Source organism: Lissotriton helveticus, chromosome 2_1 (assembly GCF_964261635.1).
Source record: "Lissotriton helveticus chromosome 2_1, aLisHel1.1, whole genome shotgun sequence".
NCBI lineage: Eukaryota > Metazoa > Chordata > Amphibia > Caudata > Salamandridae > Lissotriton > Lissotriton helveticus.
This window is the reverse complement of record NC_136059.1, coordinates 1,694,008,708-1,694,029,327: the sequence shown is the minus strand read 5'-3', so window position 1 is coordinate 1,694,029,327 and position 20,620 is coordinate 1,694,008,708. Positions and strand designations below refer to the sequence as shown.

The following is a 20,620-nucleotide window of genomic DNA, read 5'->3' as shown; positions in this document are numbered from 1 at the left end:
CTGAGCAACTTAATTTTTTTATAGGAAATAAGTGTTTTGAAAAGCGTGAATTACGCAATTGCATTTAACTGTTCAGACCGTAAAAAAAACTCCAAGGATATTTGACGTAATGCAGATATGTGCTCCGTGTTTTATTTGCTATGTATCTGGACAAAAAGACAATTATATGTTTATAAAACTCCACTTTAAGTGTTTCCTTGTTCAGTTCATCTTAATTAACTTCTCTGTTCACTTGATACATTTGTTGCATATTTACACCGGTGACGATAAAAGGAGCTTATTTAGTCTGTGATAGACAATTTGCTTTACTCAGAATTCCTAAGAATCAGAAGTAAGCCAGCAATTACCCCGTCCAAAGAACTAATTAATACAATACAACCCAAAAAGAGGAGAATTTAAAGAAATCTTTATTATCCTGAAATGATACATGCTATAAATTCAGTTTCATATCCCTGCTTTGTGTTTTCACTCCTCTCAACTCTTTTTTTTTTTATATGGCACTTTGTAATTTTCAAAAATGTGTTTTTTATCAGCCAAGTATTTCCAGCCTCCTCTTCAGAACAGCAGCTCTGTCCCGCAGTTCTGGCCGACTGTCCGAATCCATTGACGTCAGCGATACACCGAGGTGTTCTCTGCTTTCTGGTGGCAAACTGTTCCACTGCTTGGATTCTAAGGAAGAATAAAAAGAAAGACAAGAATATTCATTAAATACATCAATTTTCTTATAGTACGACACAATGCAAAGGATAACATGATAGCTTAAAGAGATTTAAATAAAACTGAAGTAGTGGCCTAGCCTAAACATTTTTTCATATACCAGGTCTTCATTCTGAGCCGGAGGTTTCCGGTGCTCGGCACCAGCACTTAATTGTCATCACCACACTTGTGACAGACTCCGCCACATGGTGGCGCTGATCGTCTAATTTACACATGAGAAGAACAGTGTTTGTTTATGTATACAATACACATTAAAAAATACGAATACCTGCCTCGACAGCCATTCCTGTAGCTTTGAGGACCTGGAATAATCTGACCAGTCACACTTGCAGGCGAGAGATATGGTTAGTAGTTGTTTTGGGACCACCATTGGCAGCAATTAATGGGCAATGGGTAGTGCAAGTGGCAGTGCACTCCTAATCAGGGTCCTGGCACTTATTTTACAAATTAAGCACTGGCATATACTGAGCTGCAAACCGCATGTATGGTGCAGCTTTGGTCAAACTGCAAGTATGTCTAGAGACATTGACAAAGCCAACAGGTCTGAGTTGCAGAGTTTAAAAAAACACGTAGACACAGGAGGAACAAAATGTCTACAGACCACGGGCCCGATTCACAGAACTAACTTAAGACAAAATCCTAAACTTACTACCATTTTGTTATTCACAGAAGACACTTACTCATTTTGATATTCACAGATGGCACTTACTCATTTCAGTATTCACAGAAGTTAGGAGTCCTAACTTTAGGACTCCTAAATGCCTTCTGTGAATAGGAGTCCTAACTTTACTACTCCTAAACTGAGGAAAAATCCTAACTTTAAGACTTTCGGTATTCACAGAAGGCATTTAGGAGTCCTAAGGTTAGGACTCCTAACTTCTGTGAATACTGAAATGAGTAAGTGCCTTCTGGAAATACCAAAATGGTAGTAAGTTTATGATTTTGTCTTAAGTTAGTTCTGTGAATCGGGCCCCATGTGTGTATCTTTGAGTAAAGCATGCCATGTTTCAGCCTATTGCTTACCTGTTCTGTATGAGAAAAGTGTGCACCGTCTATGCTGTGTGTCTCAATCTACTACACTCGCAGATGGAAACTCTACTAGCAAAACCCTAACGAAACTCACTCTTAAAACGACTGCATTGATACTTGCAATGAAAGACACGGTACTTGTTTAACCATTTTCACTAATTTTATAGACTTTCATTTAAATCTATAGGTACCTATTTTTGTCTGCTCAGAATGATTTTTATTTGAGCTATCTAAACCAATATTCACCAATTGCCATTTTTCTCTAATGTTCATCAGGCAGCAGATAATACATTTGCCTTTATTTATATGAACTTGGTGTGGACTTTGCATTCTTTCTTTATTCTTTGAATTTTTTCTAAGTGTGCTGTAGTCTTGCCCCCCCCCCCCCGCTCTGACACTACCTAACATGGTCCCTTTCAGCCTAAGCACACAGTACTGAAGAGCGAGACAATTTAAATTGCATTTATATAGCACTTCCTAGCCCCAACAGTGATTGTGCGTTTTCTTCGGTTTACACCTGTAGACTCATTGGTCAGAATTTTATGGGAGATGTGCTAAAGCACATATATAAGTCCCTGCCGCTTTTGTCCCTCTGGAGGACAGCAATTTGTTCTTCTTCATGCTTGTGAAGTACTGTCAACGAAGGAAAGTCTGTACCATGCCTGGTTTAACAGAGGAAGCCCAATAATGTGCATACAAATAATACACCAGCACAGGCACAGCATAAGCAGCATCAGTTCAAACGTCCCTCCCACAAAATATACTACAAGAAAAAACACTTAATTTCACTTGTACAAAAGGAAGCCATTCCAATTCCTGTCATCTGTACCTATTACACGCCTTGATGGCCAGGAGCCACATGATGTTACTTCAGGGGATCGGGTGCGGCGTAACGGCCAGAGCGGCCGATTTTGGCCCTCGAGGACCAGGTTCAAATCGCGGCATCGGTGCACTATCCTGTGATTCTGGGCAAATCACTCAATCTCCCGTGAAAAATTAATGTTTCTTTGTGTAGTGGTAACTGGTGCTCATGTAAAGCGCACCAATACCTACGGGTCGAGTACGCGCTTTATAAAACTGCAACTACAAAAAAAAGTGTGTCGATTTTTAAAAGAATTCATAAAAAAAAAAGCCAGTCAATACATCAGACCTGCATGGGAGAGACAAATAGCCTTCTGCCCTTGCACATCGCATTTCCCTGTGAACAGTTCCTGAACCACTATCGAGTTTGGAGAACTGCTTCAGACTTTTGGTGGCAAAAAAACCACTCGATAATAGAGGGTAGAAACAAATGGATGCTTGGGAGCTCAAATTTCCTTCGAAGCTTGTTGGGAGTAACTGGACAAAATAAGGAGTTTCAAGAGTGGGAGATCTTGGCACAAGAGAAGAAAAGATCCAACATTTTGACTGGTATAGATTTTACCTAAAATATATCCATAAAAAATAAACTGTCTCACACTGAGACAGACTGCCGAAGGGGAACAGAATGAGAACTGGCAGCATGCTAAAACAACATGAAGTACCACAGACTCTCGGTAGGCCTGGCACCAAATTATTCTGTTCGAATAGCAGATTCAACACCTTATCTTATAAATCGCGACAAAGGTGTCTGTATTCAGACCTGTCCCAGTAAACATCTTAATAAAATGTTAGCAAATCGGCAACCGCCATGTTGTTTTCTCAATTTGTGTAAGGGAGGGCTGACGAGCATTAACAGTAGAGTTTTTGCTAAGGCGTCCAACCTTTCAGCTTCCTGCACAGGGACTGTGAGAGGAAGGCATTAGAACTGGCTGGCTCGTACCACCCTCATCGCCACAGACTGGATATTGGAGGTTAAACAATCGATAGAAATGCACTTTTCCCAGAGCACATTACCAAAGGATGCAAAAGCAGCTCTTAAATTCTTCGCTGAAGGGTAGAACGTGTTGCGATGGATATGACCACATTTGGAGAACATTAGAATACTTTTAAGTGGTTTGGGGATCTCTGTGGTTTGGATTTCTGTGAGTTACGGTAATGATCCGAAAAATGGAGGCTTGTCTACGTATTTCAATACAGGTCTTTTGCTGCGCACTTCTGCCATGGAAAAATCAGAAGACCATCACACCCCCTCAACACAAGACACATACACTGTAAGCGGACAGGAGATAGTCTACAGTGACCTACATCCCCCACCTCACAAATACATAAACATGTCGAATGAAGCAACACAACCCTACCGTGATGCTATTGCAATTCAAATCATTGACTGGGGCATTCACAAGCCAATGACTGTTGGAGGATATAAAGCCCGAATACCACGTCATGCCCAGACCCGCAATCCAAACTTAGAAAACAGTTACTGTCCCTCAGGCGGGGACATTTGAAAACTAAGAATAAATGCACCTTCAAAGTCAAACATAACCTGAACGAAGGGTAAGATCTCTTTCAGGAGCCACACGAGTGCCTCCTTAAGGATGTGGGGTTCCATTCCCGAATAGCAAAAGTAACTACAATTCCCTGCCTAGGAGCTGTGCCATACCATCAGAGAAACAAGAAGGTAAGTTGTTCAACTAACAGGCCACAAAAGTGGCCACAGACCACCCCACACAGACTAAAAGCTCCAGAGGCCCAAATAGACACAGACCGCATTCCCCCCAGGCACTTACCCTTCATATAAAATGGCCTGACAAGAAAAGCCAGGGATGATGAAGACGAAAACTGCTTCTGTTGGTGTCAGTATCTTTAAAGGCCCCAAGTCACACTGATTCCTTGGCAGGTAGATATAGATGATGATCAGAGTGGGAGTGTTGGTGATGCTTGTATGGGATCAGCACTGTTAAAGATCTGAACCTTCCATGCCGCTTGAGGGTCACGCTTGTAGAAGATTTCTAACTTAATGTTCCAGCACTGGCACAACTCCAGGTAATGTTGTCTAGGTTCAGCAAGGCCTGTTTACCAAAGAGATGGGAACCATCAAAGGTCGCATCCAGCACAACTGTCTGAACATCTCAGTTAAGGCCCAAGGATCTCAACCGAGCATTCCTGCGAATGACAACTAAACAGCCAATGGACCTGGCCACCAAATCCATGGTGTTAAGTCTGGATCTAAGAAGTGTCTAGCAGCACCACATCCATCCCGGACTACATCAGCAAAGTGGCCCCTCATGCAGCCCACAAAGTGGCATCATGCCAACCAGACCTTCTCCCAAACAGCATGGGAGTAAGTCACAAATTGGCACATGGCATTATAGAAGCCAAGGACCAGACTCCCCGTGGAAAACAATTTATTTCCCATAAACTCAATCTAATGAAATTTCTAACTAAGTCATTAAAAGGCAATAAGGTTTCTGATATTGAGGGACTAATATGCAGAATGTTCATTAAAATGTAATCCTTAATCTCGGCGAATGGCACAGGCAATTCTAAGAGCTCATTTACCTTGCCCAAGACTGCCTTAAAAGGCAAGAAATGATCTGACGGGACTGCCAAGGAGAGTCAGGAATAACCTTACCAGATGTAGTGCAGTAACTGAGGTTCTGGAAGCCACAAAGAGGGACCTCTTCAGAGTCTGAACAGAAACAGAGCGAGCTTACTGAAATGAAAATTGGTATTTGTGAAGCGCAAACTGCCAATCCGATAGGAGCAATCCTGGCCAACACTATCAGCCTTCTGAACATGAAACCCCTTGATCAAAGCCTGAGCAAGACTCGTGAGAGGTTCAAGATAAGACTGCTCCATATGTTCTGATAACTGAGCTGTAGGCAAAGAAAGTGTCTTTTAGCTCCACTGTCGAAACAGAAGGCTAGGCCTTTGGTGGCACCATAACAGCTGCCAACAGCAAATCGCATAAGAGGGTTGGCTCAAATGGCACCAGGGAAGAAGATGCAGACTGAATCCAGCTAAAGGGCCTGCAGGTGCCTTGGGGCACCAAGGCGCTCAAAAGGGAGCTGGAGGAGGGCAAAACTTAGCCACGAATCAGGATCAGTACTAGAGGCTGGAAACGCCAAGTGGAGATGGCAGTGCCAAACACAGATCCAGAACAGAGCCAGGTGCTCATATCCGGCAAAGTAGGTCACAGTTCTAAAGATGTCTCCATATGTTGAAATTACCGACTGAATCAGCCAACCAGAAGTCCTGTCCCTTGATAGGGACCGACGCACAGATGAAGACAAGTCAGCCGTACAGTAAGTTGTTATCTTGGAACAAGAAGACTTCCTCGGAAGGGATGTGAATGGGATGTGAAGAATTGTTAAGGCTTGTTATGGCTTCCAGATGCATAAGAAGTTCCCATTTGGTCTTTGACAGATGTCAAACGGAAATCATCATGACTGGCATTGGTATCAAAAGTGCGAAGAGACACCAAACCACCCCATGGGTTGGCATTGTGGGAACTTAAAACTCTTTAAAAAAAGCAGGAGCCACACCTATGGCAACCTGATTTCTTCTTTCATGTCCCCAATGAACTATACAATTGAAATTTCTGAAGATTTAGGAACGGAGAACCAGTGTGGATTCACATCAAAGGGCCTGGAAAAAAGGAACCGACTTCAGAGCACTGGGGTAGTGCCATGTTCAGCTTCCTGACATGACATCTCAGATGTCAAGTGGGCGCTGTGACGCCAACCACTGGGCAAAGAGAGCTATATAAGGCTCCACTCTGGAGCCTGGAGAGGTTCTTGAGGTGAGAAAGCTGCAGAAGAAGTGCTCTTTCAGAGGTTAGCTTTTGAGATAGTGGCTCTGGTCGACCCCAAAGGTTGAATTCTGTCAGAAATTTCCAGATTATAGATGTCCCGAAAACGTCTTAAACTTGATGTGGGATAGATGGAATGGACTACATACCCCACAATTCCCAAAATCATGTGATGCGTCTAAACACTCACGCCCCCTTCCAAAATGGCGCATTGATGGAAAGCCACTGCAAGTGAGAAGTGCAGCTTTGAACAGAAGGTACCGGGTAGGTGAATATTCCGCTGTGACCGAACAGCTTAGATGCGATAAAATCGACAAGCTGTATGTAACTGAACGCTTGTCTTCCCATTAGGAAACAGACCGCTCTAACTAATATCGAGCGTACCCCCGCCTCAAGCAGCGAGAACGAACACCTCCGAGTTGGGAGTGCAGGTACACATGTTTGGTGGTAAAGGGTTTTGATAGTACACGCGAATAAAATATGGACGAGTCACAAATCATTATTTTCCCGGGCAGGCATACGGGACCCACAGGGGCGCCTTTGAAAAAATGTTGGATGCTGACTGAACTTCGAACAAAAAGAAGGGATCACAGGAATAAGGTATTAGCAAGGAGTGTATGTTTTTGGCATCGGGCAAATAGCTTGTGACTGGAACAGAGAACTGATTCCATTTTATTGGTTTTTCCCTCTTCTAGAAACTTCGGCAGGGACCTCCGTATAAAATAAATGAACCCTACCAAACTGCGACGACTCTTATAAGGTATGCACCTTGCAGCCAATATATATATTAGAGCGATAATATGAGGCTAGCTAGTACAAAAGAGGAACTGACGCAATCTTCCTTTCCTTTCTTATTCATATTTTGAACAAACCCTGCAGGAAAAAGTCATAAAGCCCTGATGAGAACACGCAAATTAAAATAGCGAGTTCGAAACGCGTCGGCTAAATGGAGACAAGTATTGGAGAAACAGCTAGGAACAATTTGCTCCTTGAATGACTGAAATATTGATTAAGTCCTTCAGTCTTATTTGCATTGTTTATGATATTGATTTTTTTTCTCTCCATCTGATTTTTGCTCCATCTGATTGTAAATACACTTCATTTAAAGAAAGATAGTGCAAATAATGAATATTTGTGTTGTTGCACAAACTAGTGTGCAAATGTATATATGATATGTTCAGATTCACGTTCTGTTGTCTATATACGATGTTTTTGTGATTAAGTATATGTTGTTTGAATAAGTGTATGTCCAATGTATATGGTATGTCTTTTTCGTACAAATCATTTTCTAACTTAAAAATCAAAAAATAAAAGGGTATAAATAAATAATACCAGACAAATCTTGAACTAAAGTTGATTTGTTACTCCAAATAAGGAGAAGTCACAAGCACTGTGTACGGTCAGCACTTATTTTCTCAAAATGTTCAGCTTCCTGACATCACATCTCAGATGTCAAGTGGGCGCCGTGACGCCAACCACTGGGCAAAGAGAGCTATATAAGGCTCCACTCTGGAGCCTGGAGAAGTTCTTGAGGTGAGAAAGCTGCAGAAGAAGTGCTCTTTCAGAGGTTAGCTTTTGAGATAGTGGCTCTGGTCGACCCCAAAGTCAGCTTGGTCTACCACGATCATAGTAAATAATAGTACTTGTTAGTGCTGGACTTTAAAAACCAACGCACAGGATAACAGTTACTTACATGCATTTTCATCAATAATATTGGTGTTAAAAGCTTACCGTCAAGCCTTTGAAAAAGTAGCTCCAAGACAGAAAGTGCTTCCGTTCTTACAGAAGAGTAACTTTTATTTTCTAGAACAGAAACATAAAAAAAGAAAATCAAGATTGGTTTATATTAAAAAGGTAGCAATCACAATAAAAACCTTTACATTTACTTTCAGGTTGCACACAATTAGAAATAAATGTTTCCTGCGCTAAAGGAGTAACTTTGAGCAATCACCACTACAGCTGAGCTGGCTGCTACCGAGCAAAAACGACTGGAGGCAAAACACTGCTAGTAAGGATGTGATATTGGCATGGTTAAAAAAAATAACGCTAACCTTGAAATTAACAATGATTTTCATATAAACCTTTCCAGAGACTAAACCTTTTTACCACACACTCTAACTGAAATAAAGAAACTTTAGAAACCTTTCCACAGCTGAGCACTCAAGAAGTCCAGTCCTGAGCCACTTTTGCAACTGTAAAATACAAGAATACTCACATCCTCCGGTCAGCAAATACAGTCCCCTATCTGCTTTGCACTAGAGAAAATCCGAAGAGCTCTACTCCAGCCAGCATATTTGCCACTGGAAAAATGGCCAATAGGGTGCAAAATAAGATCCATCCTTAACTTACAGTTGGTAAAAATATTTTCAGTGGATACTGTATCTTCTCACAGATTCCTCACCTCTAAAATACAATTCAAGTGCCAGGCTAAATACATACATTTCCCCCCAGCAAGAGCTCCCTAGCGTCACCAGGTAGCTCCATGTGGATTCAGCGTCAACTCTGCTCTCGCATGATGGCACGGCACTGAGACATACAAGGTGCAAGCTGGTGTGCTGATTTCAGTTCTATATACTCCATCGCCCCATTGAAGCGTGTGGAAATGAACTGACTGAGCATCAATTATTGGGACAAATACAGTATAGGAAGTGTTTGCAAACCGTGGGACCTTATTATCATGTCACTAACTCATGAGGGGAGGAGGTAGGGCAGTGAATATATTGCAGGATATTACCAAGGAAGTCATTTAATAAAGCCCAGGCAAAGTATTCCTCTCTGTGAACCTGAGCTGAGAGGAAGCAGAGTTTTGCAAAAGTTTGTAAGAATGACCAAGTGGGCGACCGGCAGATGTGAGCTTCAGGAATGCCTCCGGTAAGAGTTGTCCTTTGTGAAGTGGGCACAAATGCCTGCTGGAGGTTTTTTCTGGCCAATTCATAGCAGACCTTAATGCAAAGGGTAACCCTACATGAGTTATCCACTTGGGTTACCATTTTGCCATTCTTGGCTCTGGCAAAGCCAACAAGAGCTGGCAATCCACTCTGTACAGTCAATTCCTCCTTTTTTGCAAGAGGAGAAAGGAAGGTTAACATTATAATAGATTGGTCAATATGAAAGACAGAAACCACTTTCGATATGAAAGAAATACATGTCTAAAGAGGCACTTGATCTGGGCAGGGTGGTCAGATTCTCGAGACTAAAGTTATTGCCACTAAGAAAACAGTTTTCAAAGTCAGAAGTGGAACGGTCGGCTCATAAAGTGTTGCAATGACGAACATTAAAAACAGATTCAAATGCCACAGAGGGACAAAGAAAGGAGTGGGAGGAAGCAAGTAGGGTAAACATGTCAGAAAATGCTCCTCTAGTGAGCCTTAAACAAAGAATGCTTGTCAGGGAGACACATGAAGGCAGAAAGCTCTCGGAAAACCGGTAATTGAATGGATTCACACACTGACTCACAACAATCAGCAACGTTTTCTTGCGGCTGCATTCAGATGGATTTTGTGGCGAATATCCTGGGCAGCCAAGATGACGTTTACAATTTTAGGCAGCAAGCAGACAGTATCCATTTGACACTGCTGAAACTCCATGTGTGCAGCTGCAAAGCTTTGGGGACTGGGACGAAGGATGTGACCATCGTGCAGCAAGAGCAGTTCACAGGGAAAGTACAGAGTAAACAGATAGACGTACCAAATCTTCCTTGCCTAATACGGGTGATTAGAATCAGTTGGTCCAGCCAAACCTGCTGCAGGACTCTTGACAGAAGCAGGATCGTGGGAATGCACAAAGCAGACTCTTTGACTAGCTGCACCTGAAGGCATCACTCAGGTAACATTCAGAAGGAAGAGTATGGCACAAAACAGAATACAATTCGAGTTCTGGACCAGGTCAAAGCGATCCATGAATGGACACCCCAATATCAGAGCATCCACCATTGCGTTGAGGGTGCCCGAGAGGAATGCTGCTGAGAAAATGCTCACTTCTTGGGCCTGTCACTACATTCGCATTACCTCCCAACCAGTGGCGGCTCCTATGCTAAGGCGGAGGAGTGTCGCCCCACTGCCTTGTAGCAGTAAAAAAAAAAGAAAGAAAAAATGATAACGTAATGTTATTATCATTTTATTTTGTCCTCCTGCTGGGGGAGCTTACATGAGGGGGCGCGGTTGTAGAGCAGGGAAGGAGTGGTAGAACGCTCCTAAGTAAGCAATGACTGTTTGGCAGGCCCTCTCGGCCGCCCAGAACAGTAATGCGCATTTTCCCTGTTCTCCAGGCAGGCTACATAGAGAACATGCCCAGACCCCCAGTCCCTGGCTGAGCGCCGAACCGCGACGCTCAGACCAATCACAATGCTGCATTGCAGCGTTGTGAATGGTCATGGGAGTCTGGCTAGCTTCTTGGAGTCTGAAACGGAGGGGAGTGGAAACGCGGGACCCGGCGGCAAGGTAAGTGTATTTTAAAACAAAATATTACATTGTGCCCCACACCCCCTTGCGTCCACCCGCCCGCCACCTGTGAGCCGTGCCAGCTGCCACTTCCCCAACACAGGGTCCAAGACCCAACACCATGTTGGGGTAATGGACAGTGGCGATGCTGTCTGAAAGAACTTGAATGGTGCTCCTTAAAGAGGAAGGTAGGAGGCCAGTCCTAGTATCTCCAGAAAGTTTATGGAAAGGCTCTCCTCCAATGTGGACCATAGCTATGCATTATGAAATGCTCAGAGGAGCACACCAGGGCTACGAGGAAATGTAACTAGGGCAGCTTGAAGGGATGACCCATCAAGAGGATGGATAGACACATTCACTATTGCAGATCTAGAAGGGCAGAATCATAGCTCTGTGTCTCAGTCGAGAGGCTCCTCTAATGCTGGAGCCAATCTTTCCTTTGGAACCACTGTAGATCCCTTGTTCGCCATCTGTCACAGGATGCATGAGACCATCAAGCCGAACATGAGTTGGACTTGTAGAACCATAATTTTCCTATAAAGGTCAGACTCTGGGGGGACGAGATGGGACTATTAACCACTGACTTGGAACCTGAAGCTGTGGAAAATTGTATTGGCGAGATGGGACTTCTAGGCACTGATCATGAAACTAAGCCATGGTGAAGGGTCATGGTATGGTAAAGATATTCTGTAACCAGAGCTGGAGACCGCAATGAAGCAATAACCATGGACAGAACCATGATAAAAACTTGCGGTGTAGTTTCCAGACCAAAAGGTAGATCCAGAACTAGAAGAGCCAAGACTCCTTTGTGAACCTCAAGTAGTTCATGAGAGCAGAAAGGATTAGTGGATAAAAGAACAATTTACTTAACTTTGGTAATGCTCTTTTTGGTGAATACTCTATCTAACCGCAGATTCCACACTTTACAACACTTTCTAGACTGGTTCCAGAAACCTTTTCCAGCAATGCACCTGCGCACCACTATGTGGTGCCATTTGGCATTGCACTGGCTCCAAAACGTCACAGAAGTGGCAGAGAGGAGCCACATATAAGCACAACCTCTGCGTGCGATCATTAATTTCTTGCTCTTTCCGCACCCTCACACAAGGAGTGTGAACAATTTTTGGGACCAACATGAAGATTCCAAACTTGGGATCTCATCAGATGTTAAAAAGAGGCAAATCCACATAGCTGGGAAATGGTGGGGCTGGATCTGGCTGTTAAAGCAACAGTGCTTTGTGAACATGTGGACAGACACCCAAGCCAAAGCCTGGCAGATGTCAAAGACAAGCACACCAAGTGCTAACGCAGCAGCAGCCGCCTTGGCCCTGGGGTACTGGCCTCTCGGAACATCTAGTGGCTGCCAGTATCTCTGCCATCACAGTTTGTGGCGTCCAAGCCAGCATGTAAGACAGACTTTGCCACGTCCTGGCTGCAAGATATAATTTGAGGCAGTGAAACTAGGAGGGCTTCTGGAATGGCTGGCAAGATCTTGCTGGCTATATCCCATAAAGCCTGCAGGTACCAGCCCAGAAGGTATACCGCTTTCGTGGGAACACCCTCTGATGAAAGCGCTGGTGTTCGTTGTGTGCCAGCGCTATCTGTATTACAGAAGGGGCCACACAAGTGTCTGCGGCCCCTCCTGTAATACCAAAGTGCCCTGGGGGCACACAAAGCAGGCGCAAACGCCCACAGAGCTCCCGGGGCATTTCTGTAATTCTCCCCTGGTGTTCTTTAGTGCAATTTATGTAGAAGCTCAGTGTTCTCTTGTGGTCCAAAGCATAGAGTCTCTCCTCCTCAGAGGGGTAGGTGGAGATCAGAATGCCGGCAGAGGGATGGTCTGAGTGACATGGAACAGCGTCACATTTTTTGGCACAAAAGGCACCTGGGTCTACAGAACCAGTTTGTCCGGGAAGAAGGTGGTAAACAGCCTGAAGCTATCTGGCATGCCATGCCATGGTGATGGCAATGAGGAACACACTTTTGATAGTTAGAAGTTACAAGGGGCAGCTGTGAAGAAGTTTGAACAGACTTCACATCAAGTAAGTAAGGACCAGGTCAAGGTCACACTGGGGCGTCACAAATGGAGAAGTGGTAAAAATGTGTTGAAGCCCATTTGAAAATTTGCATCACAGCTGGTGGCTTAAACAAGGAGGGCTGATCTGTTAATTGTAAGAAGGTAGAAGGATGACTTTAAACGTGCTTAAGGGAAATCCATGGCGACAAGTGGTAAAACAAGCAAGAGAACGTCAGACAACTATGTCTGGAGGGTATTAATCTGCCGTGTACAGCACAGAATCACAAATTTGTCCCTACGAAAGAGGCATACCGAGGGATACCTGGCATCCAAGAGGACATCCACCACCTCAGGTGGAAGGTTGAAGGTGTTCAGTTGTCGCCACTCCATCTCCATGCATGAAGGTGGAGATTTTGAAGGCCCGGGTTCAGAATCTGACCCTGCTGCTACTACAGCAGATCCTGCCAGAGGGGCAGCCTGATAGGAGGACTGATTCTCAAGCCCAGAAGTTCTGAATATCATACTATCCATGCCCAATTCGGAGCTACTAGGATGACTTGGGCCTGGTCGGTCCTGATTTTCTTGAGAACTCGGGCAGGAGTGGCATACAGGAGTCCCAAGATCCACTCAAGTTGGATCGCTTTATAGAGCAAAAGATGCGTTCAAAACTCCAACATGCAGAAACCCTGACAGTGCACGCTCTTGGTGGTGGTGAACAATGGAGCCAAGTTTCTCCCTATATAACGGAAAAGGCTTACCACTAGCTTTGAGTATAATGGCACTCGATCTGCTGGGTGTCGATGGCTGACTTGCCCACCCTGGCATTCAAAGATCCCGCCATGTGGTCCAGCCATTTCCAGAGGTGCAAGGCCTCCTGGTATATGGTCCGCAACCCCATCTCGGCTTGGTTGCTGCAATACCACATGGCAGTGGTGTTGTCCGTGAGCATCTGTATCAGCCTCTGCTTGATGGAAGGAAGGAAGGCTTCCAACACTAAGTGGATGGCTCTCGGATCCAGAAGGCTGATGTGTAGCCAGGACTCAGCCAAAGTCCTCTGAACTCCAACTCTCCCAGATAGCCACCCTAACCCAGAAGCAATGCATTGATCATCACTGTCAGCTCTAGGTGGGGGAGGGAGAGGGGTCTGCGCAAACCCAATCGTGGCCCAGGAACCACCCCTACAGATCTCTTGCAGTCACCTCGGAAATCCGAATGTGGTCGCCGAGGTACCCTTGATGTTGGGCCCAATGAAACTTCAGGTCCCACAGCAGAGCCCGCATATGCGACTTGGCATATTTCACCAGTACAATGCAGAAGGCCATTAGTCCCATCAGCCTGAGAGTTGGCCTCACCAACATCCAGGGCCAAGGCAGACATATCAGAATCATAACCTGAATTTCCTAAGCTCCTTTCCACAGGAGAAAGGCACGAAACCAAATAGTGTCCAGAATGGCTCTGATGAAGACAAGCGTCTGAGGAGTCAGATGTGACTTTGGTACATTGATAGTGAACCCCAAAGATGACAAAAGGTTCACCAAAGTCTAGACATTGCTGATGACTGCCTGGGTGAGCCTGTCTTCAACAGTCAGTCATCAAAGTAAGGGGAGACTGGTGCCCTTGACTGACAAAGGTGTGCTGCCACCACCGCAAAACATATGTGAACACTCGAGGGGCGGTGGTGAGATCAAAGGGGATCATAGCAGAAAATGCTCCTGTCCCACCACAAACCGCAGGTAGTCGATGAACCAGCAGGGCAGGTATATAAAAATAGGCGTTCTGCAGGTCCAACGCCACACTTCAGTCTCCAGGGTTGAAGGGAGACAATACATGGGCCAGGGTGAGCATTTTTTATTTCTCCTTTGGAGGGAGGTATTGAGAAGTCGCAAATCTAAAATAAGCCAAAAGCCTCTGTCTTTCTTGGACACCAGAAAATAACAGGAATAATAACCATGTCCTACATCTGGCGTTGGGAACCTTTCAACAGTCTCTTTGGTCAAAAGGGCTTGCAATTTCTGACGCAAAATGGAGAAATTACCTCTGTCAGTCACGAGAGGGGGTGGGAGGAGGGGTGGAAAATGCAGCAGGGAAGAAAGGAAGAGTAAGGTGTATCCCCTGTGAACAATCCGTATGACTCACCTGTCTGATGTGATCACCTGCCAACCCAAGAAGAATTTATGATTTCTGCCTCCCCCTTGTTGGCTGTGTCCCTGTAAGGGCAGACTAAAAAGGTTATGCAGGTGGAGCCGCCAGAGTGAGCAGGAGGGGCGGGGGGCAGTTATGGCAGTAGATTGGGAGGCATGATGACCTTGGCCTTCACCGCAAAACTGCTGGGTTCCTTGTGGGGCCTGGACAGGCTGGCCAAAGCCACAAAAGCACCAATAGAGCTTTTGTGGTTGGCAAGATTGGGTGGAAAGGCCTAGAGAGCGAATGGTAGCCCAGCTCTCCTTAAAGCAATCGAGCGAAATCAGCCTTGTCCCCAAACAGGTGAGCCCTATAAATTGTCATGTCCATCGGGGAGGACTGGACATTGCCAGAGAAACCAGTTGATCACAGCCATGCATGGTGGTTAATAGCAAAACTGGTGCTTATAGCCCACTCAGTGACTCAGTGATAGCCAAGCCACAAAGACTTAAGAACTTGGCTGCATCATGGGTATCTGGAATCACAGGAGCGAGAACAGGTTAAATGATTTTGGGGACACCCAGGAGGACTTGTGCCATTGAATCCCAAAGGGCATGAGAGTAGCATCCCAACAAACAGCTGCATTAATAGAGCAGACTGCCAAGCTCATAGCGGAAAAGACAAATGTGGTCAATATTTCCACACACTAAGATTTCCTATTGAGGGGAGCTATAGGAAATATTTTGGCATTAGAGGGCTGGTGAAAGGCGCAGTGAAAGAAAAGCCAGGAGCGAGGCGATCTCGCCTGGCAATCTGATAAATGACTGAGAGGGCCGAACAAGTTCGGCCCCAGCCCCCAATAAGGTATCCGTAAGTGTCTCATTAAATGGAAGAAGTAGTTTGGAAGATGTTTGTCCCGGTTGGAGAACTTCTGTCAAGACATTGCATTAATCTCCATGGTGGGTAGCTGGCGGTCAAGAACTTTGCCATGATCATGGCGTAAGAAGTGGATTTCTCTGTGGCTTGCCCAGGGGGAGAAAAATACTTCTCTGGGGAGTTCTAGATGCCACTGGCCTCCTATAGCACAAGTTACTACTTGTGTAACGATATATCTGTAAGAGACATTAGTTAGTGATAGATTCCTTACCGTAGAATATCCCCAGGCGTCAGACTGGATCCGGAAATTTTTGCGTAGCAGTACCCTTGCGCGTCGGTAGGTGTCGTCTGCGGCTCCGCATCAGTCGTCGGCGCCGTGATGACCTCGTCGGAGTACTTAGACGCCGCCTCCGCGTGCGGACGTCAGTTCTTAGACACAGCTTTTCTGCACCAGAAACGCAGAGCCATGCTAAAAACCAACACTGGTGCCATTGAAACTAGGGCCCTGAAAGGGGATGACCTTAACCCTAGATATTGGTTCGCAGAACGGGGAGGATGGGTGGGTCGGTAAGGAATCTATCACTAACTAATGTCTCTTACAGATATATCGTTACACAAGTAGTAACTTGTGCATCTGAAAGAGACATGTTAGTGATAGATTTCTTACCTTAGAATAGATACCCCAGCAATACCAACCCCGGTGGTGGGTCTGTGAACCAATAATTACACCAGAAAGTCCTGAAGGACGGAACGGCCAAAGAAGGCATCCCTCCGGACTGGACTGTCCAGGCAATAGTGTATTGCAAACGTGTGCAGCGAGGCCCACGTAGCTGCCTGGCAAATGTCCTGCAAGGGCACTCCCCGGCCCAGGGCAGTGGTAGTCGCCATGGCCCGAGTGGAATGAGCCCTCAATCCAACAGAGGGCTCATTCTTAGCCAAGGAGTAACATGCCTGGATACACAAGATGATCCACCAAGAGATGGTCCGCTTGTGCACCGCCTTTCCCTTCTTAGCACCCACGTAACCAACAAAGAGTTGGTCATCCACCCGGAACTGTCGTGTGCGATCCAGATAGTAAGAGAGCGCACGTTTTGGGTCCAGACGGTGGAGCCTCTCTTCCTCTTTCGAGGGATGCGGAGGCGGGAAGAAGGTGGGCAAGGTAATGGACTGCCCGATGTGGAAGGCTGTGACTACCTTGGGCACAAAAGAGGGTCGCGTCCGCAACACAACTTTGTCCGGATGGACAGAAAGGAAGGGAGGTTGAGAAGAAAGAAATTGGAGCTCACTCACTCTCCTGGCAGAGGTGATGGCAACCAGGAATGCAGTCTTAAGAGTAAGGAGACAAAGAGGACAGTTATGAAGTGACTGGAAGGGAGCGCACATCAGATAAGTCAGAACAAAGTTCAAGTCCCACTGAGGCATCACGAAAGGAACAGGAGGAAACCTATGAGTGATGCCCTTCAAAAACCTATTTACAACCGGGGACTTTAACAAAGAGGGCTGATCAGGGAGCCTTAAGAAGGCGGAAATGGCAGAGAGGTAGCCCTTGATAGTGCCCAGAGCAGAGCCCTGCTGGGCAAGAGAAAGAAGAAAGAGGAGAACCTCCTAAAGAGGGGCAGAAAGGGGATTCACAGCCTTTGCTGTGCACCATGCCACAAATTTGTTCCACCTGCAGGGGTATACGGATTTTGTGGAGGGACACCTGGCTGTCAGAATCAAATTACAGACTTCAGGAGGCAAGTCTAATGGCCTTAACTGCCGCCGCTCAATGTCCACGCATGTAAGTGGAGACTGGACAGGTTCGGGTGGAGGACCGTCCACTGCTGCTGCGACAGAAGCGCCTCCTGAAGAGGCAGACGAATCGGGGGATAGACTGACATGCTAGTAGCTCGGGATACCAGTATCTTCGTGCCCAGTCCGGAGCCACAAGGATGACTTGGGCCCGGTCGCGCTTGATCTTCTTCAGCACTCTGGTCAGAAGTGGTATAGGCGGAAAGGCGTACAACAGACCGCAACTCCACTCACGACGAAAAGCGTCTCTGAGCGAGTGCCGCCTTGGAAATTCCAACGCGCAGAACTGATGATGATGACATTCTCTTCGGTGGCGAATAGATCTAACCAAGGCCCTCCCCACTGCTGAAAGAGGCCTTGCACCACGTCCGAGTTCAGACGCCATTCGTGATCCATCATGCACCGACGGCTGAGTTCGTCCGCCCTGGCGTTCAGGGAACCTGCCAGGTGTTGAACCACCAGGGTCACGCCCTGATGTTCCAGCCACTGGCAAAGGCGCAGAGCCTCCTGGCAATGGGGTCCACGATCCCACCCCGCCCTGTTTGTTGCAGTACCGCATGGTGGTGGTGTTGTCCGTGAACACCTGCACTACACTCCCCGGACAGAGGGGAGGAATGCCTTCAGTGCAAGCCAGGTCGCCAGAAGCTCCAGAAGGTTGATGTGGAGCCGGGACTCCGCCGGAGACCAAAGGCCTCTGATCTCCGCCTCTCCCATGTGGCCCCCCCAGCCCTGGAGGGACACGTCCATCACAACTACGTCCTCCGGTTGGGGTAGGGAGAGGGATCTGCCGCTGACCCAATCGCGGTCCGTGAGCCACCACTGCAACTATCTTGCAGTGCCCTCCGAGATCAAGACATGGTCGGACAAGTTGCCCTGATGCTGGGCCCACTGAAACTTCAGGTCCCACTGCAAAGCCTGCATCCAAACCTGGCATGATGCACCAGAAGGATGCAGGAGGCCATCAGCCCCAGAAGCTGCAGCTCCGATGAAGAGGAGCTTCTGAGAGGGACACAGGTGTGACTTCGGCACATTGATGGAGAACCCCAGCAGGTGCAGGTCGGCCGTAGTCTGGAGGTGGCTGACGACTGTCTGGGGCGAGCCCGCCTTCAACAACCAGTCGTCGAGGTAGGGGGAAGACTGAAACCCCTAACCTGCGCCCACCGCCATCACTTTCGTGAACACCCGTGGGGCGCTGGTAAGGCCGAAGGGGAGCACGGTAAACTGAAAGTGTTCGTGGCCTACCGTGAACCGCAGGTAACGCCGGTGAGCCAGCAGGGCGGGGATGTGGAAATAGGCGTCCTACAAGTCCAACGCTACCATCCAGTCTCCTGGGTCTAGGGCATCTAAGACCTGAGCCAATATCAGCATCTTGAACTTCTCCTTCCGGAGGAAGCCGTTGACGTTCCGGAGGTCCAAGATAGGGCGTGGGCCCCCTTTGCCCTTCTTGGGGACCAGAAAATAGTGGGAGTAACAACCACACCCTACTTCTGGCCCATTAACGCGCTCGATGGCCCCCTTGGCCAAGAGGGCCGTAACTTCCTCTTGCAGAAGTTGCAATTGATCCCCCAACACGCGGTGGTACTGCGGTGGTATGGCTGGAGGGGTCGCCTCAAAGGGGAGGGAGTAGCCCCTTCGGACGATTTGCAGCAACCACCTGTCCAATGTGATGGAGCGCCAGTGGAGGAGGTGATGGCGAACCCTGCCCCCACTGGCGTCAAATGGGCCTGAAAGCTCGGACTATTAAGGCTTTGAGGCGGATGCTGCGGGGGTGGATGTGGACTCGCCGCGCCGTTGTCCCCTGTTGCCGCCGCAACGGTAACCACGTCTGCCAACGCGCTGAATGTTAGTCTGCGGCCCGTGGCCGGCAGGATGTGTGGGAGCACCCCTTCCGTGGCCACGAAAGGAGCGCTGGTCAGAAGATTGCTGGTGCGGGGCCGATAGGCCCAAGGACTTGGCCAGTGTCTGGGGAGGTATCCAGGCCACTGGCTTCCCCCAGTTCTTGTGTCCAGTCCTCATATGACTGGCACTCACGTGCCAGGGGGTCCTCAGACCCCCCCAGTCTCCCTCGTCGTCCATGTCCTGAAATTCAGGGATAAAGGATAGACCCAGATCCTCAAAGAATTGCTCTTCGACCAGAGCCGAATGCAGCGTCGAGTGACGCCGCTCCGACGCCGGATCCGGACCGAGGGTTGGACCAGGGACAGCGTCGTCCGAGGACGGCGCCGGGGGTGACACCCTAGGGGTCGATGCCGGTGGGGTCATAAGGTCGGCCAGCGACAACCCGGAATCGGATCCAGTGGGGCATTGTGGCTTCGGGACCAAAGTTGCCGAAGCACCCGGCCCGCTTGGGCTCTCAGTCGGGTCCGCTGGGCCCGAAGCCACCACGGAGCCCGATGGAGGAGAGAGCGACCTCATGGCCAGCCATGAGGAAGGCAGCGATCTCCTCCGGCGTCGCGTTCTGCCCAGGGACCGGTGGGTATGGAGCAGGCCACGACGCCTGCGGCTCCGGTGGAGCCGCATGGGCAGTGCCCCCCGAACCACCGGCTGCGTCGGGCGGAGTCAGAAGAGCGATGTCGCCTCTTCGACTTCTTGTGCCTCTTACCTGAGGACTTGGAGCCCGACGAGTGGTGTCGACTCGCCGACCTGTGATGACTCCGGCCCTGCGACCGGTCCCTCGACCACCTTCCGGACCGGGACCTCGAGCGGCCGACTGCCGGAGTTTGAGGCGCTTGCGGGACCGCTCCCGCCTAGCCTTCGACGTCAAGGCCCGGCAGTCGGGGCATGACTTGTCATCGTGGTCGGGCCCCAGGCAATGTAGGCACCGGCAGTGGGGGGTCAGTAACCGAAATCAGTCGGTTGCAGTCGGCACAGGGCTTGAACCCGGGCATCCCTACCGGCACCGATGGAGTCGTAGACTCGAAACGGATCCAAAAAGGATCAAAAAAGCTTAGTCAAAAA

The 20,620-nt window shown here is 47.7% G+C and overlaps 1 protein-coding gene across 2 annotated transcripts in view; it reads right to left on the bottom strand.

The window, feature by feature from the left end:
* Positions 1-389: 389 nt before the first annotated feature.
* ECPAS (Ecm29 proteasome adaptor and scaffold) overlaps positions 390-20,620 on the bottom strand; it is a 709,962-nt gene continuing 689,731 nt past the window's right edge. For both annotated transcript variants that reach the window (XM_078676653.1, XM_078676652.1), the window contains exons 48-49: positions 8,150-8,221; positions 390-669 (exon numbers count right to left, since the gene is read on the bottom strand). In XM_078676653.1, coding sequence (XP_078532779.1) covers positions 530-669; positions 8,150-8,221 — 212 coding nt within the window. In that variant the 3' untranslated portion in view covers positions 390-529. The remainder of the gene's footprint in view (positions 670-8,149; positions 8,222-20,620) is intronic.